Genomic DNA, 14488 nt, shown 5'->3' on the forward strand with positions numbered 1-14488 from the left:
TATTGGAGGGGTGTGGGAGAGAAAAGGAAAATAAAATTGAGAGAAAAAGGACAAACCAAATAGAGTCAATGTATGTTTTCTCTCCTTTTTCCTTTGTTTTCTTGGAATAGTCAAAATTATTGATATAGGCCCACTATGCTATAAAAGGCCCCACAGCAGGAGGCTGTACAACCATATTGAATTTTAAGAAATCAACTTGCAACCTCTCCTAATATCAGTAATGGACATACCAGAAAAGCCTTTACTAAGAGAAGCTCTAAGAAAGCATATATTCTACGTTTCCTTCACTTTTGAGGTTAACCAATAAGCTTGTTTGGCATGACTTTGGAAAGCCCTTCTATTTCTCTCCACATAGATTCAGTTTGTAAGTGGAGTGTGGGTGCAGAGGATATCTTTTCCCACAGTGGACATCCATTTATTAAACTGAATCTTTGTTGGGCCACCCTTCACCATTTACCCTTAGAAGGAAAATCTGCCCTGCCTCCTAAGCAAAACATTTATTTATCAAGTAATCTTAACTGTTTAATCCATATACCATGATATCATTTAGAAACTTCTAATTCCTTTGTCGATTAGGGCTTGAACCATCTGAATCATTTGGGGCAATTCCCTGTCATTAAGGTCACTCAGCAGGGTTGTAGTCCATCTACTTTGGTAATTTTGCGCGATTTGCTACCACTTCCTGTTAGTATTTATCAGATCTACCACAAACATCTAAGGAAAAACGACCTTAAGGGAAATCTCAAGGATCCAAACATCAACCCAAAAGATCTTTGCCTGTCACCTACTTTGATCTTTTTTTTTTGGGTGAATAAAGAATTATATTACCAAAGAGAAAGAAGCTACAGAGGGCCCAAAAGGGGGGGGGGGAAGAGAAACAAAAGGCTAGCTAACACATCCTCAAACAGAGGATGAGGTCGGCTGGAGGGAAGAGAGGGGCAGATCCCAGGAGACAACAATATGTCTGTTCCTTGGGGAATCAATACAAGGGGAAGTTACATTTGTGAGTTTTCCTTTGATGTCGAAGGAGATGGAGTCCCAAATCTGGCCAATAGCCCTGGAGTTAGAAGTCCATTTCCTAATGTTACACTCCATCCAAATTTGGTTGATGGTAGCACAAAAAGCAAGTTTACCAACTATGTCGCATAACGAAGAGCCCGAGAAAGTCATATCAATCCAAAACCATTCCCTAGAGAAGGGAAGGATTCTTCGACTGCGAGGCCAACATTTGCCTAGGATTTCCTTCCAAATAGCCGAGAAAAGCGGGCAATCAAAGAAGAGATGGGCCGCGTCTTCCATTGCATTCCAGCAAAGACTACACGAAGGGGAAACTGGGATCTGACGGTGGCGAAGGAAGGACTGCATTGGGAGGCAGTTGTTGAAGACACGCCAAACAGTGAAGCTATGCTGAGGGATGTGGCCCTTGAACCAAACAAGCTTTCTCCAAGGAGCTAGATCACTTCTAATCCGAACAAGATTCCAAGCATCTTTTGATTTAAAAATCCCCAAGAGAGGAGTCCAGGAAACACAGTCGCACCTCCCTATAGGCCTTCTAGGGATGGGGGGCAAAACATCCCAGGCTTCAAGAAGACCCAGGTGGTTGGTGGTGGGAGGGCACCAGTCCCCATTGGATAAAATGTCAGCAACCCTGGATTGCCTACTTAGGCCAGAATTGTAAATAGCTCTGTTGCTGATCGAGTGAATGAGGATACCCTTAGGGTGCCAATGATCCAACCAAAGAGCAGTGGAGGAACCATCTCCAATCTTGGACTGAATTGCTTTGAGGGCTGTCGACCTGAGAGAGAATTTGCGCCAAACCCAAGAAGCATCTAAAGAGGAAGAGACTGTCCAAATAGAATCAGACCGAAGAACTCCAGAGTAGATCCAGTCAACCCAAATGCTGTTCTCGTTAGAGGCTATCTTCCAAATTAACTTGATAATCCCTGCAGAATTCACATCTTTTATACGGCGGAGACCCAAGCCCCCCTCTTCCTCTGGGAGGCAAACAGAAGCCCAGCTGGTGGGGTGAAGGAATCTAGTGGTTGCAGCCCCTTTCCAAAGGAAGGAAGCCATAAGAGATTCTAAAGCTTTGATGGTTGAGGAAGGAAGACCATAAATACCCGTCCTACTTTGATCTTGTTATGCAGCCAGCTTGAAGGCAGTATTGGATGCCATGTTGCGTACTGGATTCGTGACTGCTCCAAACCTTCATGGTCTCCCACTCAATTTTATTCCATACTTCATAGCTATGACCTTTGCTCCAAAGTTTATTATTTTTAAAGCTGAATCTTGATCGTGTTTTTTCAAGGCAAAGCTTCACAAGAGAGACTTTTACAAAACAGCTACTCCACTCTTTTCCTTGGCAATAGAGTCCTCCTTTAATAGAAAAATGCAGGCTATGATTCTCATTCCAATAGTCTCAAGTAAATTTTCTTTGAATTTATTCAATTCTCTTGGTCGTAGACACCAGAATCTTTGAGAGAGAGAGAGGATGTGTGTTGGGATATACTTGCATTACTTGCAAGACAGCTTCGCTTTAGATCTCAAGTTCCACACACTTTTCTGTTTGTGAGAAACTACTGTAGGAAGTGAGAGACCTACAGATGTACTTGAGTGGTATATATGGTCTCCGTTTTCTGTCGAGGCATGCCTGAAGGCTTCAATTTTTACGTGGTTAAAAGACTAGTTTGATTGCCGATCCAATTCTTCTTGCATGTGCCTCTCATCTTTGTCTGTAATTGTGTACAGGATGGGAATTTATATTGTGGGCCGACTTTGTTGACCTATTTTTGTATGCTCTTTCTCTGATAAAGTTGTTTTTAATAAAAGGTTTGTTAGATTAAGAGGTTATTTGTGCAAAAGGTTTTATTATTCTTATTTGCTCAGGTTTTGTACCTTATGTACACAGTTGGTGCCATAATAATTTACACTTGGTGGGGATGTTTGTCCAAGTATCTAAAGATATTAATTTTCAGATTCTCTAACACTATACAAATTAACTGCAAGAGCTATTTCATGAGTTAATATAATGTTTGGTACCTCCCCTCCTTTGTTTCTCTTTTTTATTTTGTTTTTTGTTTGGTGGTGGGGGGTAGGTTACCATTGCTGGATGTGGTTTGTACTATTATGTTAAGTTATATTACCTTACTTTCGGAATTTGAAGTAGTATTTTTATCAACGAATCTGATATTCTACACATAAAGACATGCACAAATATGATGTAAATTTAATAATTTATTTGTATTTGAGGTTGTATTCTTTCGCGACATTGTATTATAACATATTGTGATCGTCGTAGTTATATTTTCTTTTGGCATCCTCATCATTACTTAACTAAGTTATGGAAGTGGTTGACTTTGTTTACCTTTACTTTTGAATTTTGATACATGCAGGTGCATGGTTCACTGGAACGTGATGATGAGGTATGTTTTTCTATAATTTGGTATAATGACTTAGATTGTTCTATAAAGCATCCAAATTCTAAAAATTCGAAATCAGCTCAAATAGTTTAGATGGTTAATACTCAAAGTTTGCATAATATTGACAGTTCAAAATATCAATAACATGAGCCATTCAACCGAAGGTGCATAGGGACCACCACATGAATCCTACCATTCTTCTGGTGAGATAAACTTTGGCTAGTCAATTACGTGGGAGAGAATCGATAAGAGCTTCCTTAAATTTGATATTTGGGTCATCCAATGAGTGTGTTTATGAGATTGGGGGAAAATCCAAGTTGTTCCATTTATGTGTCACATTGGAGGCAGATACGTCTCTATAGGGTGGGAGGCAGATACATCTTTTAAGGCTGCGAACTGCAATTTTGTTATTATGTAGACAAAAGGACTTTGTTAGACATTTTAAGGGAGAAGTGAGAAAATATGCTTGTAGCATTGCCATTGTATCATTTATCAACACAGTGCTCCTCAGCTTTATTCGGACTCTTCTACCCCAATTATTTTTCTGTTATTTATTTATTTTTAGGTTCTAATTCTTTATAGACAATGGAAGGGAAATATGTGGTCTTAACAAAGAATATATTGCAGGATGTTTACTTTGACGATGAATCTGCTGAAGTTGTCATCTCTTCTCTGCGTCTGGGTGATGACCAGGACAGGTATATATAAGGTCCCATTGAGTACTTTGCTTTTAGTTGGAGTTGAGTTTTTGTACCACGAATAATATTTGCAATAGAGTGGTGCTGGAATGTCCTGGTTGTGCTTCCATAAAAACGTGACAAAAAAAGAGGAGCATCATTCTAGGGTTTCACCTGGAAGATGTCCTCACAAAATTTTTGCAGTCTGATAATTCTAATCATTATTGTGTAGGCATCTTTGTGGACAAATGACCCCCTTTTTTTTTAGGGGGGGGGGGGGGGGGGAGGGGAGTGGATGGATTATCTTATTATCTTATGCAATATAGTAGTTACAATCATCTAATTTATTTTGGCTAAGGTGGTCTTCCAGATTGACATGCCATTTTTTTTCCTCTTAAAACACTTTGACATGCCTATTGGGGCTCTGCTGCTTCATAGGGCGCTTGGGCTGCCAGCGTGAAGATGGGGATCCAAGTCTAGTGTGGCCTGTGTACAAAAAATGCTAGGGTCACAACGGACTCCTGTCCACCCCCCTCCCCCCAAGACCCTGTGATAGTTTCCTGCTTACAGCTCATTCTGACACGTCGATTAGAGAGCCTAACTTTTTCCTACTGTGCAACATTTACTGCATATTTGTGAGATTTGTGATTATTGCCACTGCCTACACAGTTATATCCTGTTTACATTATTTGCTTGACCTAATTTTTTTGCTGTTTTGCTTGTTTTTTCAGTGGCTCTCTCTTTACAAATTCCAACTGGTTTGCTTTTGAGGATGATAGAATTGCCAGTGAGCGCTCAAATGGTTCGCTTGCTTCACCCTCGCCTAATGCAGAGACCGGTGTTCTCAGCAGCAGCAGTGATGATGAGGTTATTGTTGGTGAAGATGATGACCTAGTTGATACAGCTGATACAGCTACATCTTTACAAGTGCCTGAACTGGGCCCCAAGGTATTGGATCCCAGTGGTGCAGTTACACCAGATGGTCTGTCACAGGATCTGAAAGAAGAAATAAGACCTGATGAAGGTGGTAAATCACCAGAATGGGTCCAGTGGAGAGAGACATCAGATGGCGTTGATCCATCTATTGCAGATCATCCGCATCTACCAAATGGTGAGATTGAAGTGGATTCAAAGGATAATATTGACACGGATTCTATTGAACGTTTGCCTCCATCCACTGACAATGTGAACAATAGTAGCTGCAAGGAAGCCAGAGAGTCACCAGAGATCACCAATGAGAACCCAAGTCTCAATCACTCTGAAGCGTCAGAATTTGGTGATGGAAATTCTATTTCTGACCCAGATGCCCGTGCAGATGTAGAAATGCTAGGGAAAGAAAGCAGCACTGAAGCTGCAGATCATGAGAAGAAAGCAGTTGAAGATAAAGCAGAAAACTAATGCTCTACAAATTTGTTTGGTGGTGCTGCCTTAACGAGGATCTGGCTGCAGGTTGCAGAGCCAAGGGTGAACCTGCAGGGCCCTCGGGGCCCTATCCAAAATTCCAAAAGTTTTATTGTGGGTAATGTAGTGGCCCCTTTGTATCAGAGACAGAGGATGTAGTCCTCAGTCTTCTGAAACCACTCATTATTTCCTTTGCTCCCCACCACCTCCCTTTGTCAAAAGCCGAAATATTTATCTATGAAACATATCTTTGGTACATCCATTGTACAAGTCAAAAACGAAAAGCTTGTAAAGTGCAGGGTGGAGCATGATTGTAAAGTTTACATTAGAGAACATTGTAAACCCAAGTTGACCATGCATTAGCCTTACTGTTGCTCTTTTGGTACGGTTGTGTTTTTTATTTTTTTTTGGAATGAAAACCTGTTTAAATGTATTAGGATATACAAACAGAAGTCTTGTTGTCCGTGACATTATCAGAGAGCTTAAAGCATCTAGCAGAAGTAAAATAATGATGAGCTATTGTAACTAGAGATCTACTTACTTTTTAAATTATTATAGACGGGAAGGATTTAAGAAGGTGTTTGATATCATTAAGGCAAAAAAAAGGCCAAGGTCAGTCCATGTTATGATCAGAGGTCAACCATGCTACCACTCGTTTAGAGTCTGTCCAAATTTCTGTGGTCAGTGCCCTTGTCAGATGCATCTTTGACATCTTGCTCAATTTGCTTTGTTTTCTACTTCCATCTGTGCACCCAACAAGCCATGATCAGTAATGATAACTGAATGATCATCTAGAGTCAACTTGAGGCGATTCAGAATTAACACTTCCATCTATGGTTGGAAAGTGATAAGCAATCCATCAGGTAAGACCAAGCAAATGGTGAGGATTTAGTTTTTGGTCAAGAACAAAACTGAGTTCATTTACAATTATATAAAGAACATAATAGAACCCATAATAAAAAAAAAAAGGAACTTAATTTACAGTTGGAAAAATTCTTATTTGTAATCAACAAAAGAATAAGATCATTAAAGGAAGAAGTCATCAGAAATTCTGTTCTAAACCCCAAAGGCCTAGCTGCCCAAATCTAAACCCCAAAGGACTAGCTGCCCAAATCACTTTGGAAAATGAACAGCTGAAAAAGAGATGCCAAAAAGATTCAGTATGGCTAGAACATAAAGAAAAAAGGGAATTGACATTTAAAACGGATGAACCAAGTCTTTAGTTAGAAGTCCATTATTTAAACATTTCCCAAGAAATTGATGTAATTTGAGTTTCCATATGAAACGCCATGGAAATCGCACAAGAGTAGGATCATTGGAATGAAGCTTGGTATTAAGATAATTAGCAGCTGATTTGGTAGTCAGCTTACCAGATTGGGTGAAAGGGTAAAAACATTGATCCTAATATTCAAAATTAAGAATTCGAATTCTTATATTATGGTTTACTAGATCTTGAGGCAACAAAGATTCCAAAAGGTGTTAGAAAATCAATGCTCAGAATGGCGATTTTGCAGAAGAAAAACGAAGAGAAAGAGAAGAACAAATACACAATACAAGATTTACGTGGTTCAACCCCAAGAAGGAAGGCTACATCCACGGCCGAGCAATAGAATGATTCCACTATTTTTGTGAAGCTAAATACAAACCCTCACTCACTCATCTCTCAAAGAGATAACAACATTATATACGAAACAGTACAAAACTACCCCTAGAGATCCACTTGGTCTAGTTCGGACCTGAACCAACATAGGGTGAAATACATATCAATTTGAAGATCTCGACAAGCTGAACCTGGTAATGTATCCACGTGGTTTGGTTCGGACCTGAACCTATGGCGCTAATGTATGAACTTTTTGGCCATTCTGGCGCATTTCAAAGGCGAAACGGCCCGCCGAAGAATTACCATAGCACTTTCTGGACTGAGATCAGGCTTCACCAATGACAAAAGGGACATGTTCCAATTATGAGTAGAATCGATAAGGTCCAAAACAAAACAAGAAGAAGGATTTACAGGGAAATGAGTTGGAAGTCTAAAGTTATCCAACGAAGGAATCCTAGTGTCAATCCAAATATTTACACTAGAACCAATACTTAGCCTCTAACAAACCATTTGCTAAATTAAGTTAATATATCTGAGGCAATAGTTTTCATGCACGCCCTTCATTGAGTACAGTTTGATGAGCTTAAATGCCCATCCGAAATGACCAAAGACCCACTGCCTAGCTATAAGAGAGGCTCGATGGGGGAAACACTTGTGCACGAGTGTTGTCCCCTATATCTAAATACCTCTTTAAAAGATTGAACATTATCTTTTTCTAAGGGCCTTAAGGAAATCATTGTTCCAGGAATATTTTGATTTCAACAATTTAACCCAAATGAATGAGGGATTATTTAATATTCGCTAACACAATTTAAAGAGCAAAGCCTTGTTATGAATTTCAACACCTCAAACATGTGATCGTGGATGAAGTATGGGATCGTGGTTCGTGGTAAAGACAGATTGTCACTAGCTACTTTCATATGCAAAAGAAGTTAAGTCCCAGGCCGGATTTTTTTTTTTTTTTTTTTTTGGGTTACAGTAAACCAATCATAGTTGGGAGAATTGGGGTATGAATTTCAAACACATTTAGGGTGCTTTCAAAGTCTAACAAGTTTGTAATTTCAAAAAACCATGATTAGGTATGTAGTAATGATATCTTAACAATCCAAACAGCCTAAAATTATTCGTAATAAAGATGAATTCTCAAGATGCAGGAACAAACATTGTCTCAAAAGATGGAAGATTGCCGCTAAATTCTCATGCTTAATCCACGATCACATGTTTGAAGCTCGGGATGCCCTAATCCATTGGCCATCAATCCAATCATGATGAGGCCTCAAGTTAGATTGCTCAAACTCCAATTCTTCATTTGAGTTCTCAAAGTTGACCTTGTACTTTGAATTGTCAAGCACTTCTGAAATTGTTCCCACCCACCAGGCATCTGTGTACCAAGCATCAAGTGCTTCGAGACATTTAAAACAGTCGACCCTCAAAATCTCAGGAGAATGAGGCCTAATGTGTTGATCATCCACCTCTTCTTTAAAGAACTCAGTCTCATCATCGTGTGTAAATAAGTGCTTATGCTCAATTAGGTGTTTGCAAACTACATTTTTGACATAGGTTGCAACGGACCAAGCACCAACAAAACCTCTTTTCTCACTGTTGATCTCCACATGTGCTCCATCTTCAAATTTCACCTTTAACTGTGATGAATGGTTTTTTTTATGGACCCTCTGGTTTGGGTAGGCTACTCCCCTTTCGTTTCGACGAGACACTCTTCTACTTTGATTGATGTTTTTTTTTTATGAATCCTCTAGTTTCGGCACGTTACTCTCCTATGGTTCTAACAAGAAACTTTAGGAGCCTTCTTCAAAAAAAAGAATCCAACTGTCACTGCGGGAAATCCAAGTGCATTTGAGACGTAGGTCAAATGGAGGGAAAATGTGTTGCTCGTTCGTAGTCCGGAAGAAAACCGAAAATCAATCATCTTCGTGACCTTCATGACCACTCCTTCCCACCACCCACCTTTGTAAAGGGCATTCACCTCGCCTTTCTCTAGAAACGTCAGATGTTCTTCGTGGGGAGGTAGAGGCTTCACATTGAATTCGAAGATATTCTCTTCTGGTGGCTTCTCGCCTCCTCCTTCCGGGAGAACTCAAGTTGATAATACTTCTTGGACCTCATCGAAGGTTGGATTACGACAGCTTTAAACCAAACGCCTTTCCAGTCATCTTGGTGGACGAAGCCTTCAACCAGTGTTTCCTTCTCGAAAACCTCTTTCTTTGCCTCCATTTCCTTATGCTACAACAAGACCATAAAAGACTTGCTGATTCTTGAGGTTGCTACCCTCGAAGAAGAAAAAGTTAATAAGTCCCAAGCAGGCTAGATGGCAAGACTTCTTGGCAGAGTTTGAATTTGCCTTTGAATACAAGCTGGACAAAGCTACTAACGTCACCGATGTCTTGAGTAGAAAGGTTGAACTAGCATCCCTTAGTCAACCAGAAGGAGAACTCCTAGACTTGATCAAGGAAAGCCTTGAACATGGTCCTGGCTAAGAGCTTACTTGCCCGTGCAAAAGAGGGCAAAACACGGAGATTCTTGGAGCAGGATGGCTTGCTCTATGCCAAAAAGAGAAGGATATATGTTTCCAAGTGGAACAACTTCAGGAGAAATCTAATTCGAGAATGCCACGACACAAAATGAGTTGGTCACCTAGGGCAACAGCGCACACGAGCGTTATTGGAGGCATCATACTATTGATCTCAAATGAGGGATGACATTGAGGCCTATATGAGGACTTATCTTGCGTGCCAACAAGATAAGATAGAACAACAACCATCGAGGGGATTGTAGGAGCCACTCCTCATACCCAATACACCATGGGAGAGTGTCTCTATGGACGTCATCAGTGGCCCACCCAAATCGGAGGGATGTGGGTCGATTATGGTGGTTGTGAATCGGTGATCCAAGTATGGCGCATTCGTGACTGCACCAAATGATTGTACTGTAGAAGAAGCAGAAAGACTATTCCTAAAGCATGTCATTAAACATTGGGGAGTGTCGCGGTCAATCATCAGTGATCGAGACCCTCACTTCACGGGGAGGTTTTGGACAGAGTTGTTGAGGTCAATGCTACACTTCATTACAAGCTACCACCCCCAAACTGATGGGCGGACAGAATGCATCAACAACTTATTGGAGCTTTACTTGAGGCACTTTAATGACTACCAACTAGAGAGATTGGGCCAAGTTGTTTGATGTGTCCCAATTATATTACAATCTTCAAAGAAGTGAGGCTACAAATCGAAGTTCGTTCGAGATTGCCACAGCACAGCAACCCTTGATGCTACACATGCTGATAATAGGCTACATGGGGAAGAACCCCTCGACATTCAAGTTTGCCAAGGAGTTGCAAGAAAAGGTAGATGTGGCTAAGTCCTACTTAGGCAAGGCCACTAAAAAGATGAAGAAATGGGCTGACAAGGACAGGTGATGAGAAAATTTCAAGGTTGGGGATTTGGTGCTTGTGAAACTTCTACCTCAACAATTCAAGTCCCTGAGAAAGGTGCACAAGGGGCTGGTTTGTTGGTATGAAGGTCGAATTACAAGGAAGGTGGGTAAGGTGTCCTACGAGTTAAACCAACCTCCCAAGCTCAAGATACATCCGGTCTTCCATGCAAGCATATTTAAGTCTAATCATGGAGACATTGGAGACCCAAGCCGTGGGACTTCAATACGAGCACCGATGAGCGTCACTACTTCCTCCGACAAGGAGGTTGAGTACATGATCGAAAACCGAGTCATTCAAAAATGAAGAGTACCTCCTAGTAGGGAGTACTTAGTAAAATGGAAAAGACTACCAGAGAGCAAGGTAAGCGGGAAGCCGTAAGACACTTTGTGGCAGTTCTAGGAAATTATACAAAGGTTCCATAAGGAAGATGCGAAGAAGACGTCACCAACTAAAGCGGGGGAGAGTGTCACATCCCGCCCAATAAAGATCCACGGGCCTAGCTTGTAAGCCCATGGACTTATACATTGGGCTAAGGAAAAGCCATAGTCTGGAACTCTCCATACTTGTAGAGAGCCTAGACGTATTCTAGAACCTCTAGAAGCAAGGAAGGTTCTACAGAAGCCATATATATAGCCTAGAAAGAGGGAGGTTTCTAGAGTCCAAAAATGCTAGAATCATCCACAAAGGAGGTTAGAAAGTTCTAGGTCTCATTGCTAGAATGTTCTCCACCATTGGATGGAGGACACATGTAAAGATCCTAACCATTCATTGTAGGTTGGGGTGTCTATAAATAGAAATGGCCTCATTTGGCTAAGGCAGCAAGCAAGTAAACATTCAAGCATTGTACTCAAAACTCTCTAATGCAATGCAAGTTTCATTCACTCAAACTCTCTTGTGTTCTCTAAGTTCTCTTCCCAAGTCCCTTCCTAGAGTTGCGAAAGGCTAACTTTTTTTTTGAGTAAATGAAAGGCTGACTTAATGCTTACAAGAGTGCTAAGTGTCGACTCGGTTGTTTAGTACGATCTAAGGCCGTGACATTACACTTTGAACAATTCCTCTTTAAATGACCTTCTTTGCAATAATAACAAGTAATTTTGCAACCTTTCGAGTCTTACACTTGTCAAACTCCTCCAGTCTCTCATTTGATCTACTTCTACCCTGACCACCATTGGTAACCAAGACATTACTCTCCTTTGACATCCCCTCACTGCTACTTTTTCGTCGTGTCTCACTCATCAATAAAGCAACAACAACCCCATCAAGTTTGAGAGTATGTTTATCGAACAATAATGTAGTCACAATATAATCAAACAAAATAGGTAGTGAACCAAAATGAGAAGTGTCTTGTCCTCCTCTTCAATCTTAACATCTAGAGTCAACAATTTCGTTAGTATCCTGTTGAACTCAGCCAGGTACACCTCAAATTTTTCTCCCTCTACCAAAAAAAGTCCATATAATTGTTTCTTCAAAAACAACAGATTTATCATTGACCTAGGCTCGTACTTGCTTTATAACTTTGTCCAAACTTCTTCCGAATTTGTTAACCCGATGACCTTGTGAATAGTGTTATCTACAATAAACAATTGGATCGTGTTGGTCACTAAATTCCTCAACTCTAGCCACTCATCTTTCGCCATCTTCTCCGATTTTTCTTATTTCTTCCTGAGAGCCTTGATAGTCCCCTCTACGTAAGAATATTCTCAATACGTTGTTGCCACAGAGTGAAGTCATTATAGCCATTGAAAGATTCTATAGAGAAGTTTGAACCCTTCACGAACATCCAAGCTACCCGATCTTTGCCTTCTATGCCCGTTGTCAACCTCAACAAACCTGATCACCATTGATATGCCTGAACTTACAAGATTTATAACAACAAAGTAAATTTTGTTCAATTTGCACCGGCCACTACGAATTGCGATACGAAATTCTACCTTGAACAAACTATTCACATCTCGAATTGTACCACAATCCTCTTCTTTTCTCTTAGGGTCTACCATACACCCACCTTCTTTGTTACTAAAGAAGAAGAAAAAAAACACATACACACCAATACAAAACAACTCCCACCGTAGGCCCTTTTTTTTCTTCTTCCTCTCTTCACCCTTCTACATGAAGGAGCAATTCACCTTCTTGACCTTTTCTCCTTCCTAGGGCTATGTGCAGTTCACTTTTTGTTTTCTTCCCTCTTTTTTAAATTGTTTCCTTCCTCTCACACGAAGATCTTCTTCCCTCTCCTTCACGTACTAGAGTTGTACATCAGAACTTCTTTTTCTTCATGTATCTGAATCATATCCCAGAATTCTTCTTCTTCACGTATCTGAGTCATACCTTGGAATCGTATAGTGCTTCTCCCTTCTTACAGTTTTCTTGTGCACCATCCATTTTCTAGACCTCTACGCATCACCTGCAAAGATCCATCGAACCCTACTCTAATACCACTTGTTAGAAACAAATGCGCAATCACGAGAAAGAAATCAAGGAAACAATCACAAATAACTCGATGTATTTAACATGGTTTAACATGCATGCCTGCATCTGCCGAGAGAGTTTTTCAATACACCAAAAAAATAAAAATAAAAACTCTTCACCACTCTCCAAGGGAACAATCACAAATAACTCAATGAATTTAACATGGTTTAACATGAATGCCTACATCTGCCCGAGAGAGTTTTTCAATACACCAAAAAAATAAAAATAAAAACTCTTCACCACTCTCCACCTTACAATGTAATCTCCCTTGCATGCATCTAGAGTTGTCCCCACATAGACAATATATAAGAAACCATAAAATCCCTAATCCCCACATAATTATAATTTTATCTATGTACATGTACTGGACCCAAAACCCAACTTAAATATATATAAGCCCAATAATATTTATGTGAACCATTACTGAATACAAGATATAAACCCAAAACAGGGGATAGTCTAATTGGCAAAGACCAACACTCCACAATTACGTGGCAATGAATTGGGCTCTCCTTGGAGGCTACCTAAAACAAAAAGTTGGCTATTATTAAGGTAACCAAATAGTCTAATAAAAAAAAATAGGGTCAAACCCAACCAGCTTGAGCTCGGAAGAAATATCTCGACTGGCCTAGATTTGGACTGAGTTTAGGCTAAGCATTAGGGACCCAACGGTGATAAGCTCGAGAAGAAAGAAAAGGAAAAAAAAAAAAAAAAAAAAAAAACTATCTTGCATTGAGCTTGCACTGTTGGATAAAGCTTCTTCCACGTATCAAGCTCTCCGGCCGCATTGCAATGCACCTCCAGATGCCCGCACTGCAGAGGATTTTAACCCGATCAAAATAGCCACATCAACTAAAAAACTAATAAAAGTAGGTTACCTTCAAAACCTCAATACCCTTTAAAAAATAAAAGGTAAAACACACAAAAATTATTGTCAAGGGTAATTACACTACCGCTGGTTTTTCTAAATGGGTTACCATCGTATAAATAAACATTAGAAACCAAGTTACCATTATGAAGTTCATTTTTCTTCCCCTATTTTCCTCCTAATAATCTGAAAATTCCTTTACTTTTTGAAAATAGTAGGCTAGTAGCCAACCGTGAAATGTTAACTCCATATGGTTCTCAAATGCGGCTCAAGTCCATGGCTGACCTTCAGAATTCCAAACATAATTGAAACCACCCACCCGAAAAGGGGGGGGGAGAGAAACAAGATAGTTTTTGGAGGACATACTTTTGAGGAATTTTATCCGCTGCTGTAACTGGAGCACTGCTGTGTGCATCGTGCAGCGTAGCAGTGGCCATGTTTGCATAATGGGCCCCACAATGCGCACATGGCCGCTGCTGCACCGCACAATGCACACAGCAGCGCTCCAGTTAGAGTAGCGGATAAAGGTCTACTTTTGAGAGGTCTTGTTATGTATGAATTAAAAACACAAACTTGCTCAAGTTTGATCCCAGGCCTCTAGGG

General features: G+C 40.3%; 1 protein-coding gene across 1 annotated transcript in view; it reads left to right on the top strand.

Annotated features, from left to right (window-relative positions):
* Positions 1-5859, top strand: part of LOC122639959 (serine/threonine-protein phosphatase 6 regulatory subunit 2-like) — a 114473-nt gene extending 108614 nt beyond the window's left edge. The window contains exons 17-19 of the mRNA XM_043833022.1: positions 3393-3422; positions 4047-4117; positions 4828-5859. Coding sequence (XP_043688957.1) covers positions 3393-3422; positions 4047-4117; positions 4828-5494 — 768 coding nt within the window. The 3' untranslated portion in view covers positions 5495-5859. The remainder of the gene's footprint in view (positions 1-3392; positions 3423-4046; positions 4118-4827) is intronic.
* Positions 5860-14488: the final 8629 nt, after the last annotated feature.

The sequence above is a fragment of the Telopea speciosissima genome, chromosome 9 (assembly GCF_018873765.1).
Source record: "Telopea speciosissima isolate NSW1024214 ecotype Mountain lineage chromosome 9, Tspe_v1, whole genome shotgun sequence".
NCBI classification, from domain to species: Eukaryota; Viridiplantae; Streptophyta; class Magnoliopsida; order Proteales; family Proteaceae; genus Telopea; species Telopea speciosissima.